This window comes from Camellia sinensis, chromosome 1, assembly GCF_055761805.1.
Source record: "Camellia sinensis isolate YWXY chromosome 1, ASM5576180v1, whole genome shotgun sequence".
Taxonomy (NCBI): Eukaryota; Viridiplantae; Streptophyta; class Magnoliopsida; order Ericales; family Theaceae; genus Camellia; species Camellia sinensis.
Window position 1 is genome coordinate 219,758,510 of NC_138961.1, and position 17,004 is coordinate 219,775,513.

Consider the following 17,004-nt stretch of genomic DNA (forward strand, 5'->3'; position numbering starts at 1 on the left):
TGCCCATTTTAGTACTTGAAAAGCAAATCACAGGATCAAATAGCAAATTATATGTACGAATGAAAGCAAAAAGATTATAAATAATACAAGCAGTCAAGCCTAATTCATTATTAGGAGTATTAGAGAGAGCTATAGAATCAATTAACTTGGCCACTATAAAAAGTCTCTGCCCCAATACCAATGGTAGGGATTCGAAGAGCAGATGTTGTAGCAGCAGCAGCAGCAACAGGTGCAAGCACACATTTCAGAACAACAAAAAAACACCCAGCTTCCTGCAAAGCCAGGGCCAACTCAACAACTTACAGAAGATTAGTATTATAAATGTCCCCAAATCAAGCAAGAAATAATCTGGTTACAATTAATTTATACATGCTGTTTACAACCTACATAGATATCTCATATCATAGGTATATATATGACATCATAGAATGCTAAGATAACAAGCAACAAGGAAAAAAAAGGAAAAAAAGGAACTTGAAGCAGCATATAACAATTTGCCATGTCCCATATCTTGAATGGCTTTGAAACCAATTTATATCGCATCCCCACTTCCCAAAGCATTATTTCACCAGTAGCAGAACCAATTGTATAAAAGAGAATCTACGTCAAATAAAGGAAAGAAAAGGAAGAATTCGTATATTTATTTAGCAGGAGCTCAACCATTGAAATCATAGGTGGTATGTTCAAATCATTAATCAAAGACCATCATAGCAAGAAGCAATGTGTGATGAGAAAGATGAAAATCCATGCTGGTGACAGCAGATCCTTGATGCATGGTACAAGCTACTGTTCTTGGCAAGTCATCCAAGGACCAAGTGGCATGTTGATGAGATGTCGGATATTTAACCTGGCAAGAGGAGCACCATTAGCAATGAATTCATTAGTAAGAGAAACTTGTTCAAAAGAATAAGTGAATCACTTCAAAAAAATAGTCATTGAGATATGCATAAGCAAAAGTTGATAGCAATGATCAAATATAGAGGATGAAAGGTCATGAAAGGTCGTGAAATTTGCCCAATCTGCTTTCTGTCACAGTAGGGAAGCATGAGTATAGAATGAAAAAACCCCATTTTCATTGGTAAATCCTAGTATGAAGTACTATTAGCTGGCACTGGCAGGACCAACCGCACCATGCACTGGCAGGACCAACACTGGATAATAACCTTCATTCTACTTGAAAGCCTGGAGGACTTGTCTTAAAGCATTTCCCATGTCCAGTTTCCAAATAACCAAAGACGTATAAGTCCAAGGATGGTGTCATAATCTAGGAAACTAAACTTCCCCAACCTTTACAGGACAGGCTATGCAGTTACTGAATTGAGTTAACTTCAGAGATGTCTGGCACTGTAAGATTAGAACAGTACAATAGAGAATGCAATGCAGATGGTAAATTAGGGATCTTGTCGCCATTTGGCCACATTGAGTTTTAGTGGATTCTATTTATGGTTTAATATGTAGCATCATGCCTAGAGACAGTAACCTCTTCATATATCCGCAAGAGACGAAGGCCACTACTACACGCATAAATTTAGTTGTATTTGTGATGTTCAATTTCTTCCCGCTTGCAGGCCACCACTTAAGTTTGCAAGCCCATCTAGGTCCCTCCTGTCCAACTCCCCAATGGGTTACTATGGTCACCCCTTCCTACCCCCTTGAAGAGTAAAAACAATAAGTATTGCTTATCTTTAAAAACTCCTTATGCCATCTTACAACAAGAAGAGTAAGAAAAATTATACAACTTGATCTGAATAAGAAACCAAATAAAGTAATTCCAATTACTATGAGAAGTCGTACATATATATGCACTTGTAAAATAGCTATGAAGCAAGGACACCTCTCTAAAGGTCACGTAAGGGTGTTCGACACATATTTGACATGGACACACTAGAGGAAGTGAAACACTGGAAACGTTGGGGACACAAGGTGTCCCATTTTTATTTTTATTTTATCACTAGTGTAACATACCCAATGTGGATGAATTTTATGAAAACCAAAACTGAAATCATGACCAAAGGTAGGATGAAGCAATTGTCAATCACCATAACAGCGATAACAGAATCATAATATAATCATTTTGCATGTTCTTCACAGTAACCTCTACTGCAGTTATCACATCCAGACAAATACATGCTGCAACAGGACTGCCTTGGCTAAAACCAACCTCCTTCATAATACAGTTGATAAGAGCATCGACATTCTCCTGTAGCAAGTTTAAATCCCAAAGATGTTAAAATTAATCAACAAAGGATCTACATGAAGAAAAAAAAATTTAAATGAAAGATGCAGTAAGTATCAATCTATCTGGGCAAATACATGTTGATGTTCAATCAGAGATCTTCTAAACTTGCTATCAGATTCTGTCCCAAACTTCTTAGTAGGTGTGACAGTTTGCAGTTCCTGCACAAATGAATCTTTTCCATGACACCAAAGCAAAAAAGTAACGCAATAGTGGGAACTACTCACTAAAAAATAAAAATAAGATAATGTGAACCTAAAAAATAATATAGCACTACGCCAAAATTGGGCTTTAGCTGCGGTTTTTTACCGCCGTTAAAGGCTGTAAAACCGCCGTTAAAGCCTTTAACGGCGGTATTAACGGCGGTTTCGTTACCGCCGTTTATGCGTGTGTCGGAAAAAGTGAAACCGTCGTAAAAAGGAAAGTTACCGTCGTTAAAAGTTGACCAAAAACGGCGGTAATATAGGACAAAAAACGGCGGTTTTTTACCGTCGTAAATAGGTTCAAATTTTTCAAAAAATAATTCTTTCTTCTTGCACTCCCCAAGTTTTGAATCCAAGACCTCTCATCCACCAACACCAACCACTCTGCCACAGCCACTCTTCATGAAATATATTCCCTAAATAAATATTTAAACATTACTTTTACTTTATTGTAGATGGTTTCGCCGGAGCTCGCCGGAGTTTCGCCGGAGCACGTCGGAGTTTTGCCGGAGCTCCGCCGGCAAAGACCGCCGTCATTAACGACGGTAATGATTGGGCATTAGCGGCGGTTTTGTTACCGCCATTAAAAGTGGACATTAACGGCGGTTTCGTTACCGTCGTTAAAAGTGGGTTTCATTACCGTCGTTAAAGACACTTTTAGTGGCGGTTTTTTTAACGGCGGTAACGAAACCGCCGTTAATGATACATTAACGACGGTATTAACGGCGGTTTTCATTACCGCCGTTAATAGTACCTTTAACGGCGGTTTTCGTTACCGCCGTTAAAAAAACCGCCGTTAATGCCCTGTTTTGGCGTAGTGTAGGTAAATGATTGGAAAGAGTAATATACATTTGACTTATTCTCTTCATTCACATGGTTACCATTCTCCAAGTTCTGCATAATGTAAACAAAAAAACATTTAGTGTAACAGAGTGGGAAGCGATGCCACCAAGGGGCGACCTCAATAATTTCTGCAAATATAATTACCTTAGTTACTGAAGTTGATGGATGTTCCGACACAAATTTAACAGGAGCATTAAATAAGGATTGCTGTCGAAGAATTTGGTTCTCAGATTCCATGTCAGAAATTTTTTCTTCAAGCCTGTGAATGTATGGAACAATTATTATAATGCAGTATATTACTGAAGGTGAGAATAAGAAAACCATTCACTAATTGACCAACAAGGTTACATGGACTCAGGGGCTGTTGGGTCTAACTGTGTGTCTATCAGATTCTTCAAATCCCTTGTGCCCAAGGACACCAATATACAACTAGATATTCATATATCATTGTATTCTACTTTTATTTTCTTGGTTAAACTGTGTTTACAACGTAACATAGAGCATTTTATGCATAACTTGGGGGGTTTATGAACTATTATAGAGTAAACTCAATTACTAGATTGCTTACTAGGTGCTTGATCAACAGGACATCAAACACATATCTCATACCCTGACTCAAAGGTCACATGTTTGACAAGGGTAATACATAAATTTGGAAGAGTTCATATAACAAAGTTAACCAATAACCAGCAAGCAAGCAAAACAATCATATGTCATCATCAGCTTAAATAAGTATTCTTAACCACACTAGTATCTTCGTACAACCTTTGCATAGAAGTCTTCAGCTGAATTATCTTTGATTCTGCCTCCAAAGCCTGCTTCAACCTCTCCTCACTAACTTTGTTTGTCTCTTCAAATTTTTTCTCTGTTCCATCAATTTTCTTTTCTAAAGAACTAACCAAGGCCTACAAGTAATTATGAAAAAGCAATGCATTGGCAAATAGAATTGAAGTGCCTCAAATCAATACACAAAAACACATCTAAAAGCAAAATTTATACTTAAAATCTCAGCCTCTTTACCTTGAGTTTCTCATTTTCAGCAGCAAGTTTATCCACCACTGTGCACAAGACTCATGGGAAAGGTTCAAGAGAGTGATTCTCGTGATCCAAACCTGCACCACTAGGTTGGAAGCGGATAGCACTTGCCGTCATGACCTCTAGTAAAGGTTGTCAAAATCAAAACCATATTGAAAACTTGGTAATCTTTTTATATCAAAATTTTATATGCAAATAAAACAGGGAAAACAATGGTTCATAAAGAACTTGACAGGGAGCAGAATTAAATTATAATGAACAGTAATTTACTGACCCTTATGCGCTTCTCCAGCTGTAATCGCCATGTTAGTTCTTCAACTTGCTTCTCCAGTTTATTTTTGGCAGCTTGAAGAGAGCCAGTTTCCCTTGCAGCCAGTATTTAAAGACAATAAATGAAATAGATATCTAATTATGAGGTAAAAAAAGCAAGAAACAAAGGATCATTAATTACAAGATAAAGATCCGATAATTTAGCAAAAAATACTACGAAGAAACAACCACGTAACAAGTCAAGTTGTCAATCAATTTCTTGTCCTTTTTTGTATATGTGAAGCGTAAACTAAAGATTTTTATAAGATGCATGGAAACAAGTGTTTAGTTTATATTCTAACTTGAAATCTCATGAATTATAATAACAATTTTCCCCCCTAATCATGAAATATTGAAAAGTAAAGATTCTTCCAAACGCGAAAAATTTAAGCAGCAGAGACACAATACTCTATATTTCTTCACTAAACAGAGTCAAAAAAAAGAAAAAAGAAAGTAAAAAAAGACAATAATAATTGACAAAAACCAAATTCAAGAAAGGTGGGAGAAGGGAACAAAAAAGTCACCATCTTAAGCTTCTTCAATTCTCTACGAGCAACTTTTCCCCTCCATGCACATTGTGTGGTGATTGCAGCTTTCTTTAACTTCGTATAGTGCAAGCATGCTAAGTATTTGCGACAATGGCTATGCAGTAAAAAAAATATCATTCCAAATACAAAATCCAACAAGAAGTTTAACATAACTAGCCAAAATGAAAAAGGCATGCCAGGCCAACAACCAACTTGTGATAAATTGGAAAAGTACAGATACCATAATAACATTATAGGAAATTGATTCTACATTATCGTGAAAAATGACAGCATAACCTTCTTCAGAAGTTTCCAAATAATTGTGCTATGTCTGAATTTAATTTTACCTGAACAATAATTACTGCTTTTGTCTGCCTTCTGAAGTGAAGCTTATCACGTGCAACCATTCCACGCATGCCAGCCTGAATAGAAACAGCAAAGGAGCACAATTCTTTATAAGCTTTCCTAGCAAGATGCATACGAAAATCTCTCTGAATTCTCAAGACAAGAAGCTTCTCTTCTAATGTTCTCGTAAACTTCCCGAGCAAGTTCTCCCGTAATCAGCATAAGGAAAAAATCAACGAGTTATATACTTTCAAGACCTCAGTAGATAGGATTAATGAGCTAATTAAAAAAGTTCACCTGAAAAGACGTATCTAACACAATTAACTACCTCTATGCACAGATTGAATCTGTATTGCAGAACGACGAACTAAGACAAAAGTTTTGCGAGCCATGTAAGAATGGATTTTCCTCTGAATAATGCTTGCTGATCTTCCTAAGACCTCAATTCTACGGGCATCCAGTTTTGCCATTTGACCAGCCCTTAGAAACACCTTTGTCTTACCAATCTGCAAAAATAAGCGTAATAAGTATGATCTGTTTAGCAAAAGTCATTGAGGAAGTAAAAACAGGCCACATGCAAGGATTTAACAGTTTACGCCAGCAAAAGTAAGAATTAATGTAAGCAATTACATATATCTGTGATTACCACTCAAGGTCATGTAAGCAAACACAATAAAGTTCATCGGAAACTAACAATAATCTGTATTTCTATCCCTTTACACCTCTATGAGTACTAGAAAAAAATAAAAATAAAAACAAAATGAGTAATTATAATCCAATATCTAGATTTATATTAATTGCAAGATGTCAAAAGGAAACATAAGAATCCAAAAACGGATGCTCTACTTTTTCCCAAACAGACCAAAAACCATCTAGTATGGATGAACAAATATATCCTAATGTTTTAAGCCTCATATCTTTAGTTACATGCAAATGAGAATTATAGTGCCTAATTACTTCTTGTTTTTATCGGCACCTAAATACACTACAACAAAAACATTTTTGGCAACGTTTTTTAGCAACCAAATTGAATTTAGTTGCCAATTGTATGTTTTTGGCGACAATATACGTGTTGGTCGCCAAAAAATACACCATTAGCAACAAACATCTCAATTCGTCGCCAAAAATGGTTAGCGCCAATTTAATTTTTTGCGCGGGAGCGCTAAAAAAGTTTTGGCGATGAAATTAATATATGGCGACGAAAATGTTTGTCGCCAATTTGGACTTTTTGGCGACGGAATTAAAATAGTCGCTGAAAGGTGAATGATATTTATGGCAACATAATGATTTTCGTCGCCAATAAATTTCTTGTCAAAACGACGTCGTTTTGAATCTCTCTTTCTTTTTTTTTTAATGACCGAATAAACAAGATTGACCTAAAATGAGTCTCCATCGTCTTCTCATTCCACAACCTGAAGCGGCACAACAGAAGACAAAGAGGTATGTCTTCTCTCCCTCTTCTTCGTCTCTCTTTCCCTCTCCCTCTCCTTCTCCCTCTCACTCTCACTCTCACTCTCTCACACCGTCTCATCTTCCTCTCTTTCTTCTTTATCATCAATTTCATTCTCATGTTCGGCATTGCAGAACACAACACAATCAATGGGACTAATTTTTCCCTCACACTCTCTCATCTTCCTCCTTCTTTGTCATCAATCTAATTTTTTGGACTGATATTCTGATTTTTTGGACTGATATTCTGATTTTCAGATTGATATATTCTAATTTTTGGATTGATTTTGGAATTGATTTTCGGGACTGGTATATTCTGAATTTCGGACTGATTTTGTAACTGATTTTGTATTTTTTGGGGACTGATATTATAATTTTGGGTATGGATCATCTGGTTTAGGAGGGTATAATAGTTTCAGGCTCTGAATCTGAATGTGTAGGAGGATAGGATTGAGAGTTGAGTTGAGTTTCCTAGTCAGAGTTGAGTTTCCTTTTCCCACCATTTAACCTGAAATTACTGTTAGAATGAGTGTAGTCTGTGTAAAAGCTTATTTTTTTGCTTTGTAGTCTGAATCTGAAATTGCTGTTATTTTTTTGCTGTTAGAATGAGTGTTGTCTGAATCTGAAATTGTTGTTTTTTTTTGTAGTCTCTGTAAAAGCTTAGAATGAGTTTCCTTTGTTGTATTCTATTATATTCTAGTCCGTTTTCATTGTTTTGAACTGAATATATATTCGGTGCCTTTAGTTGTTGTTTCATTGGACTACAATTGACATTTTTATCAGCTACCCAGTTTTCTATTTTGCATTTGGACTTCTTGATATGGTGATAGCATCAAGGCCTCTCCCAAGCTCATTGTAGGATTTGCATACTATGTGATAAGCCTTGTGAGTCTGTTCAAAGTTTGACCTTGACTACTTGCAATCTTCATGGATATATCTGTTAGAATAAAAAAAGTAGTATGACATAGAAAACAAAAGAATTGAAAAAGACTTTCCATTTGTATTTAAGCCTCTTCTTGGAGGGGAAGCAAAAGAAATCGTCCTGCATATTATGTGGCAAAATCTTGATAGTCAAACTGTGTGCATCTTTGTTCAAAAAAAAAAAAAAAAACTGTGTGCATCTTGATTTAAAATTTTCCATAATTTTTAGTTTCTGAAAGACTTTTTAATGCCAAAGTCTGTTAAAACTTTGTACAAATTTCTATTTTCTATGATTATTGTGTGATTGATGGACATGATTTGCTCTTGTTCCATGTGTTTTTTTCATTGTTTTATCTTTTATGATGAAGGAATTAACTTGGTATTCAGGGGCATGCCTTTTTTTATCAGCTCATTCTTCATTATTAGTTTATCAGTTCATTTTCTATGTGAACATCACAAAGGCATTGGTAAGATGAAGTGTGTAATTTGAAATTAGCAAGTTTGACAGATTAGAGATTGTAATGTATGAGTTCTGATGGGCTAAAATGAGTTGGGCATTTAAAATAACTCAAATGTGCAAGTTTTAGTCTTTGGGGTTAAATTTGATATGAATTGGACAAATTAATCCGACCAACCCTCTTATTCTAAAGCTCCTAATAAAATTATAGATATTTTGTGTATCGGTGACCTTTTAATAATTTCGTCATATAACATTCATTTCATGTGAGCTACTGCTGATCTGTTCCATTTTGATAGTGAAGTTTAATCTGTTCTAGTCTTTCAAAAAGTCCTCACTGCTATCGGTAACTTCTGCATTTGCTCAATTTTTGTTGGGATTCTTGCTGAGCTTATAGTCAGGTACCCGATACAGCACCACAAGTACAGGGAAGGAATTGACAATTTACTGGTTCTCTTGATTGGAGGAATTCCAATTGCTATGCCAACTGTTTTGTCTATCACCATGGCTATTGGTTCCCACAGGCTTTCTCAACAGGGTGCCATCACCAAGAGAATGACTGCTATTGAGGAAATGGCAGGAATGGATGTTCTCTGCAGTGATAAGACCGGGACACTTACTCTAAACAAGCTAACAGTTGACAGAAACCTCATTGAGGTGTTTGCAAAGGGTGTCGACAGAGACCTAGTGATTCTGCTCGTTACAAGGGCTTCAAGCACTAAAAATCAGGATGCAATTGACGCTGCCATTGTTGGAATGCTGGCTGACCCTAAGGAGGTATAAATTTCACAAAGTATTTCTTTATTTCTTTTATTTTCCTTTTCTTTTTTTGGCATTTTTTAATTAATTAATTTTTTTTCTCCCTTTATTTTTTGAATACTCTAGGCAGGCACGAGCTGGTATTAGGGAGGTTCATTTTCTTCCATTCAATCCAGTGGACAAGAGGACAACTCTGACTTACATCGATGCTAGTGGAAATTGGCATCGAGCCAGCAAAGGTGCTCCTGAGCAGGTACCCTCATTTTACTTTTTTGTTATGTTAAAATGAAGCGAAAAAAAACTTCTAGAACCATCACAAGTAGTAACTTACTTCTTGTTTCTTATTCTTAACAAATAGATATTAGCCCTTTGCAACTGCAAAGAGGATGTCAGAAAGAAGGTTCACTCTGTGATTGAAAAGTTTGCTGAACGTGGACTTCGATCTTTAGCAGTTGCTAGACAGGTTTGCAGACTCACATTTTTACTTTTTCTGATTCATTGGAACAATCTTAATTGTTAAATTTGGCTTATATTATTTATTTGCAGGAAGTACCTGAGAAGACAAAAGATAGTCCAGGGGCACCGTGGCAGTTTGTTGGTTTATTGCCTTTATTTGATCCACCTAGGCATGATAGTGCAGACACCATCAAAAGAGCTCTCAATCTTGGAGTGAATGTAAAGATGATTACTGGTAATAATACCGTGCATACACTATTGTCTTCACTGATTTTTCATTGCTTATTTATTTATTTTTTTGGGTCCAACCTTGTTAGGTGATCAGCTTGCAATTGGCAAGGAAACTGGTCGGCGGCTGGGAATGGGAACAAACATGTATCCATCTTCTGCATTGCTTGGCCAAGACAAGGATGCGTTCGTTGCGGCCCTCCCTGTCGATGAGTTGATTGAGAAGGCTGATGGATTTGCTGGAGTATTTCCAGGTGGCTCTCTCTGTCTTTGTTCCCAATTTGTCTAAGGATATGAAACACACTTTTCCTGATTCATGATCGTGGGAAGTGTTCTTTTGGAACCATTATTTTCCCTAGTTTGAAAAACTGCACCAAATTATGCTGAGTTTTTTTATTAGCATCCTCAACTGTTTTCAAATATCCTCTATGTTGATTGAACTTTTGACCTTTTCTTTTTGATTTTTTTTCAATTTCAACATTGATCCAGAACAAATCAATGTTAACAATACATGTTATTCTCTCATTTCTCCAAAATATGTCGCTTTCTTCAAATTGTTGTCTTAAATAAATCCAGAATACCTAATTATTTGAACGACTTTGTTAGCATGTGGCCTAAGTACACACATTAACATGACCCTTATTTCAATAGCAAATATAACAAGTTCTGAAGCTGTAATGGAATCTTTTCTTTGTTTCTTTTTTTTTCCCCCCCAATAGATTTGATTTTTTATTTATATTATAGATTCAATTTATTTACCTACTTTGTTAAACAATGTAGGAAAAATTTGGTGTGAGACCATTGGGAGAGACGAGGCCTCAACAGATGATGGCTGCATTGTACCTACAAGTGAGTATCGTGAGTCAGGCTCTCATATTTGTTACAAGGTCTCGCAGCTGGTCCTTTGCTGAACGCCCTGGACTACTCTTACTCTTTGGTTTTGTAGCCGCACAGCTGGTATGAATTTCCCAATAACCTACTAATATTCATGTGCAAAGACAAATATCTCTATCGCAATGTGCTTGATATCATAGTAATGGAGTTAGTTTACAAAATAAAATTTTAAAAATAAAAACATATTTAAATGAAATACAAAAAAACAAAGTACTATATGAAAAATCCTGAACTTATCTGATGAATTTAGGAATTGAATTGGATAGGCTTGTTCTAGTGGAGATGTAAACTATTTTGTAATTTGACAGATTGCCACCTTGATAGCTGTTTATGCTAAATGGAGTTTTGCAAAGATAGAAGGATGTGGTTGGGGCTAGGCCGGTGTCATCTGGCTTTACAGTGTGGTAACATATATTCCACTTCACTTACTCAAATTTGCGATCCGCTGCGCTTTAAGTGGGAAAGCTTGGGATACCCTTTTGGAAAACAAGGTAGAATTCAAATTCTCTAATAAAGGGGAATTTTTTAGTATATGATTTTTTTTGAATTTTTGTAGTTTTCTTGTGGATTTCTGACTCTTTGGTTCTGGTACTTTTTTTTTCTTCTCTTGTAAAGACTACTTTTACTACAAAGACTAACTATGGGAAAGAGGAGAGAGAAGCATAGTGGGCTACTGCACAGAGGACTCTACATGGCCTTCAACCACTGGAAACCACTAACCTTTTCTCTGACAAGAGCAATTATAGGGAGCTTTCAGAAATTGCAGAGCAAGCCAAGAGACGGGCTGAGGTTGCAAGGTGAGTGAATATTTGCTCTTTTTATTTGACTTACATATATTTTAAGTTTTTGAAGAATTTGTCCAAGGTCCAGCAAGAACAAATTGTAGCCCAGAACTTGGTAGCACAAGAGCAAGCTAAAATGATTGAAATGCAAAACAAAAGATTTGAAGAGATTGAGAAGTTTATGAGGATGACCAAGGATCAAGCAGGCATGCAGGTTGATGAAAATGATTATTCATCAGAGGAATCTTACTGACAAACACTTTTGTAAGTATATTTTTTATAATTTACTTTTCAAATCACTACAAGCATTTCATTTAATATGTCTGGTGGTGTTGAACAAATAGGACCTTGATTGGATCTCCAGCTAGAAAATTAGAAGGAAAATTGTAAAACACAAGAGTTAAAAGGCCCGTTAGGGGGCCGAAATTACGAAATGACCACCGAAACCACCAAAACTTGGCACGGACAGCTTGTTCAAGCCTAAATAGACTTGTAGGAAAAAATGGGACCTCTATTGGATCTCCGGTTACAAAATTAGAAGGAAAATTGTAAAACACAAGATTTAAAAGGCCCGTTCGGGGCTGAAATTGTGAAATGACCACCGAAACCACTGAAACTTGGCACGAACAGCTTGTTCAAGCCTAAATAGACTTGGAGGAACAAACGGGACCTCGATTGGATCTCCGGTTAGAAAATTAGAAGGAAAATTGTAAAATACAAGACTTAAAAGGCCCGTGCAGGGGCCGAAATTGCGAAATGACCACTGAAACCATCGAAACTTGGCACGGACAGCTTGTTCAAGCCTAAATAGACTTGTAGGAACAAACGGGACCTCGATTGGATCTCCGGTTAGAAAATTAGAAGGAAAATTGTAAAACACAAGACTTAAAAGGCCCGTTTGGGGGCCAAAATTGCGAAATGACCACCGGAACCACCAAAACTTGGCATGGACGGATTTTTCAAGCCTAAATAGATTTGTAAGAACAAATGGGACCTCGATCGGATTTTCGGTTAAAAAATTAGAAGGAAAAATGTAAAACACAAGACTTAAAAGGCCCGTTTGGGGGCCGAAATTTCGAAATGACTACCGAAACCACTGAAACTTGGCACGAACAGCTTGTTCAAGCCTAAGTAGACTTGTAGGAACAAATGGGACCTCAATTGGATCTCCGGTTAGAAAATTAGAAGGAAAATTGTAAAACACAAGACTTAAAAGGCCCATTTGGGGGCTGAAATTGCGAAATGACCACCGAAACCATCGAAATTTGGCACAGATAGCTTGTTCAAGCCTAAATAGACTTGTAGGAACAAACGGGACCTCGATTGGATTTCCAGTTAAAAAATTAGAAGGAAAAATGTAAAACACAAGACTTAAAAGGCCCATTCGGGGGCCGAAATTTCAAAATGACCACCGAAACCACCAAAACTTGGCATGGACAGCCTTTTCAAACCTAAATAGACTTGTAGGAACAAACGGGACCTCTATGGAATCTCCGGTTAGAAAATTAGAAGGAAAATTGTAATACACAAGACTTAAAAGGCTCGTTCAGGAGCCGAAATTGCGAAATGACAACTGAAACCATCAAAACTTGGCACGAACAGCTTGTTCAAACCTAAATAGATTTGTAGGAACAAACGGGACCTCGATTGGATTTCCGGTTAGAAAATTAGACGAAAAAATGCAAAATGACCACTAAAACCACCGAAACTTGGCACGGGTAGCTTGTTCAAGCCTAAATAGAGTTGTATGAGCAAACAGCACCCAATTGGATTTCCCGTTACAAAATTAAAATCAAAATTGTGAAGTTCATATTGAGGTTTTTTTTTTTTTTTTTTTTTTGTCAACCTAATATTGTTTTTTCTTTTTTCATGTGACAGATTGGCAATGGTGGAAAATAGTTTGGGCTACATTAGAAGATTTGATTTTGTGTTTTTGGAAATATTTTGACATAGGATTTTGATAAATGATTGATGGATTAAATGTTTAGCATCAAAATATTTGGTGTTGTGTTTTTGCAAATATTTTGACACAGGATTTTAGTAAATGACTTGTTAGTTAGATGTTTAACATCAAAATATTTGGTTGTAATTTTGAAAATATTTTGACATAAGATTTGGTAATGTATTTTTGGGTTTGATGTTAGTAGTTTGTAAGTGCTTTGGTATGCATGTTTTAGATTGTCAGAGAATTGCAATTATGTTTATTGGGATTTTTCATAACTATTAATTTTGAATTAGTATGAATGTCTTGCACAGGTGTATTATTATTTACATTACATTTGTGTATATATTGTGCACAGGAAAACAGATGTTTTGGATTATTTTGAACAAGAAAATTATTAAAATCAAAATTTGTGTACTGAATTTTTAGTGACAAGTGGTATTTTGGTCGCTGTTAATATATTTGGCGACAACATATTGTTTTTGTTGCTAAAAGTTAGTGGTTATTCCAAGAACTTTTAGCAACCAAAACTTACTTAGCGACCAAATTAATTTTGTCGTTAAATAGTACTTTTAGCGAGGCATTTATTTGTCGCTAAAACTACATAGCCTATCCAAATTTTAACCTTTTAGCAACAAATTGTAATTTTACAGCGACAAAATATATGATTTTTGGCGACCAATTTTGCTTGTCGCTAAATGTCTACCTACGATGACAATTTCTGATTTCGTCGCCAATACTTTTAGTGACAGGCCTTTGGCGACAAGTTGTATATTTGTCGCCGATTCTTTTGGCGACGGAATTTGTACTTTTGGCAACAAATTTTTGGGTCGCCAAATGTGTTTTTTGTTGTAGTGATACAAGAACATCACAAATATATCAAAGATATGTTTCAAACATATCAATGATATCAGGGGAATCAGCAATCATCAATCTAGCTAGTATTCCTTTTTATACTAAAGCATTGGCATCATAAGCATCCATCACAGTTTGAGGCAGATTTAAAGGTATGATGAACAACCAAACATGAAAAAGACGTATTGACGAGGAAGGAACTAGAAATGATGCCACTATACACAGTACAAATGCCAAAATATATTGATGCACTCTAAGTTGACAACATAATGACCATAAAAATAAAAATAAAAAGTTTATTATGGCCATAATGACTTGAATTGGAATTTGGATCCAAAATGAATTGGAATTTGGATCCAGAATGAATAAAGAAAGAAAGAAAGAAAGATAAATGTGAGATAAGAATATTGATTGCTTGAGAGAGAGGCTAAAGAGGGATTAAAGAACTGACATTGATTGCTTTTTGAATGCAATCTCTCCTTCAAGCTGATGATGATCACACAAACCACCAAGCAAGCAACCCACCCACTCAAACCCCTCTCTCTCTCTGTCTCTCTCTCTAAAACTGTCACATTCTCTCTCTTGTGTAGATCATAGCATCACAGATTGAATTTCACGATTTGACAACTATAAATTCATATTCATATTCAAACTCAAATCAAATTAACACATGGATTCAAATTCAAATCTCTCACAACAAATTTATAATTAAATATGAACTTTTAGATAAGAGAGAGAATTTACAGCTTGAAATAGCAAAGGGCAAACCCTAGTAGGAGATTCAAGATTGTAAACCCTAGGAGGAGAAGAATCGACGGAATGAAGAGCTTGAGAGAGAGAGAGAGAGAGAGAGAGAGAGAATACGAAATTGAGATTGAATCAAAATCGATGACGATGGCTCACCTTAGTAGAAGATGCAAATAGCGGTGACGGTGAAGCTTCGAAATCGAGAGAGAGAACTTCGAAATTGAAATCACTGAGCTACGTATTGATTTATGAGAAGGGGACAAGGTATTGATTTATGAAAAGGAAGCTGCTCTATGAAATCAAAATCACCGAGTTGAAGTGAAGAGAGTGAGCGAGAGATTTGAGGGAGCCCAGCAGAGATTGTAACACATTTGGAGGCGTTTATATTAGCTAAACGGTACCGTTTTAATTAATACAAAATGCGACATTTATAAAACGTCGTTAAATATTATAAAAAGTTTAAAAAATGCTGCAGTGATATGCAATTTTTTTCAAAATCCCACTGGGTGCAATTATCCCTTAAAAGAAGACACTAAATTATAAAATAATGTATAAATTATTTTTTACATTGTCCTCAATTAGGAAAATTCAAAGTGAGAAGCTTGGTTGGAAATTGTTAGTTTTTTAAAATCATCAAAAAAAAAAAAAAAAATCAGATTGAAATTTTTTTTAATAAAAGTTTTCACAGCATGCTAATGTATGCCGTGTAAAGTCATAATATTTTTACGACATGAACTGTATGTTGTCTTAAGTTTAAATATTTTATAACATATTTTTTGTATGCCGTGAAAATAGACATTTTTTACGACTTGCTTTTGCATGCCATAAAAAAATTTCGGATTGAATTTTTTTTTTTTTTTGCAGAAGTTTTCATGACATGTTAATGCATACCGTGTAAAGTTATAATATTTTATAACATGAAATGTATGTCGTCTTAAGTGCAAATATTTTACGACAAATTTTTGTAAGTCGTAAAAATATACATTTTTTACGGCATACTTTTGCATGCTATAAATATATGAATCAACGACTTACATAGTATGTATGCTGTTATTGACAAAACATTTACGGCTTGCAAAAAAAAAATACCGTAGAATGTACTAACTACGACATGCATTTAATGCATGTCGTAAACATGATGCCGTGAATAGTTAGTTTTGTTGTAGTGCTACTAGGATTGCACTACGCAGAACCTATAAAAGCTCATAACATTACCTATGGAGAGGTAACGCAACTTTGATTCTCGAATACGCAGAACTTTTGTCTATTTGTCTATTTTTTTGACTTAGGCATCGGAGAGATATCTAGCACACACTCGCTGGCTAGCTCACGTTTGTGTTTTCAGGGAGTAAAGCGACGTCGTACGGAGGAGCGCAAACTTGATCAATAGAATTATATTCTTTCCCGTACAATTATAATATATTTAATTTATTGCGTTTGTAAAATTTCAAAAAAAAAAAAAATCACAACATCACAAAAGAATTCAATCAATGAGAAGGAAACAAAATTGTGAATAAATTAAAATTATTTAATTGTGAGTAATACGAGAGGGACAAACTTTTTTTTTTTACGACAGAAAATCCCAAGTTCCAACCCCACACTTCTGCAGCATCATATGTATCGGTAAGATGAGGACCAACCATATCCGATTCACAAAGCCTATTGGCCTAGAGTTGCAGACAAAGTTGTCCAAAATTCCAGATGTAAGATGTCAATTTAATCTCGTTCAAAAAAGGTGGCAATTTAATCTTCTTATTATCGAATCAATTATTCTTAACCTTAGATTTTAAATCCTAGTTAAAATTTCTGATTTTTTTTTTCCTAAAGAAAAAAGAAAAAGAAGAAAGGAATAAAATAGAAAATCATGTGTTTCATGCAAAATAAATAAATCAATAATAAAATTTAAAAACATGCATGGGGCTAGCCCCTAGGGCCTAGCATGAGGAAGTTTCCATTACGCAGGAGGAGGATTCATTGGATTAGGAAGTTTCCCCCTTCCCTTTTTTTTTTTTTTTT

General features: G+C 35.5%; 2 protein-coding genes across 6 annotated transcripts; one reads left to right on the forward strand and one right to left on the reverse strand.

The window, feature by feature from the left end:
• Positions 1 to 299: 299 nt before the first annotated feature.
• On the reverse strand, positions 300 to 15,349 carry LOC114312589 (myosin-8-like). Of its 5 annotated transcripts, none has more exons than XM_082895661.1 (11): positions 14,986 to 15,349; positions 5,827 to 6,004; positions 5,501 to 5,575; positions 4,592 to 5,268; positions 4,303 to 4,394; positions 4,048 to 4,187; positions 3,427 to 3,541; positions 3,289 to 3,333; positions 2,314 to 2,397; positions 2,096 to 2,200; positions 300 to 847 (listed from the first exon to the last, which is right to left on the reverse strand). In XM_082895661.1, exons 6-11 carry the CDS (start codon positions 4,053 to 4,055, stop codon positions 692 to 694), a joined length of 513 nt encoding a protein of 170 aa, XP_082751787.1. In that variant the 5' UTR covers positions 4,056 to 4,187; positions 4,303 to 4,394; positions 4,592 to 5,268; positions 5,501 to 5,575; positions 5,827 to 6,004; positions 14,986 to 15,349; the 3' UTR covers positions 300 to 691. The 5 variants fall into 5 exon arrangements, with proteins under 5 accessions (XP_082751787.1, XP_082751793.1, XP_082751777.1 ...); XM_082895667.1 differs by having other exon boundaries at positions 2,162 to 2,200; positions 4,303 to 4,439; XM_082895651.1 differs by having other exon boundaries at positions 4,303 to 4,439.
• LOC114312572 (plasma membrane ATPase-like) lies at positions 8,791 to 10,072 on the forward strand. Its single transcript, XM_082895647.1, has 5 exons — positions 8,791 to 9,102; positions 9,215 to 9,337; positions 9,443 to 9,547; positions 9,631 to 9,775; positions 9,858 to 10,072. Exons 1-5 carry the CDS (start codon positions 8,806 to 8,808, stop codon positions 10,055 to 10,057), a joined length of 870 nt encoding a protein of 289 aa, XP_082751773.1. The 5' UTR covers positions 8,791 to 8,805; the 3' UTR covers positions 10,058 to 10,072.
• Positions 15,350 to 17,004: the final 1,655 nt, after the last annotated feature.

Coding starts and splice junctions, on each gene's coding strand:
- LOC114312572 (XM_082895647.1), top strand. CDS start 8,806: ATGCCAACTGTTTTGTCTATCACCATGGCTATTGGTTCCCACAGGCTT. Junction 9,103..9,214: donor TGCTGGCTGACCCTAAGGAG/GTATAAATTTCA, acceptor TACTCTAGGCAG/GCACGAGCTGGTATTAGGGA. Junction 9,776..9,857: donor GAATGTAAAGATGATTACTG/GTAATAATACCG, acceptor CAACCTTGTTAG/GTGATCAGCTTGCAATTGGC.
- LOC114312589 (XM_082895661.1), bottom strand. Junction 3,334..3,426: donor CATCAACTTCAGTAACTAAG/GTAATTATATTT, acceptor TACATTATGCAG/AACTTGGAGAATGGTAACCA. Junction 2,201..2,313: donor CTCTGATTGAACATCAACAT/GTATTTGCCCAG, acceptor AACTTGCTACAG/GAGAATGTCGATGCTCTTAT.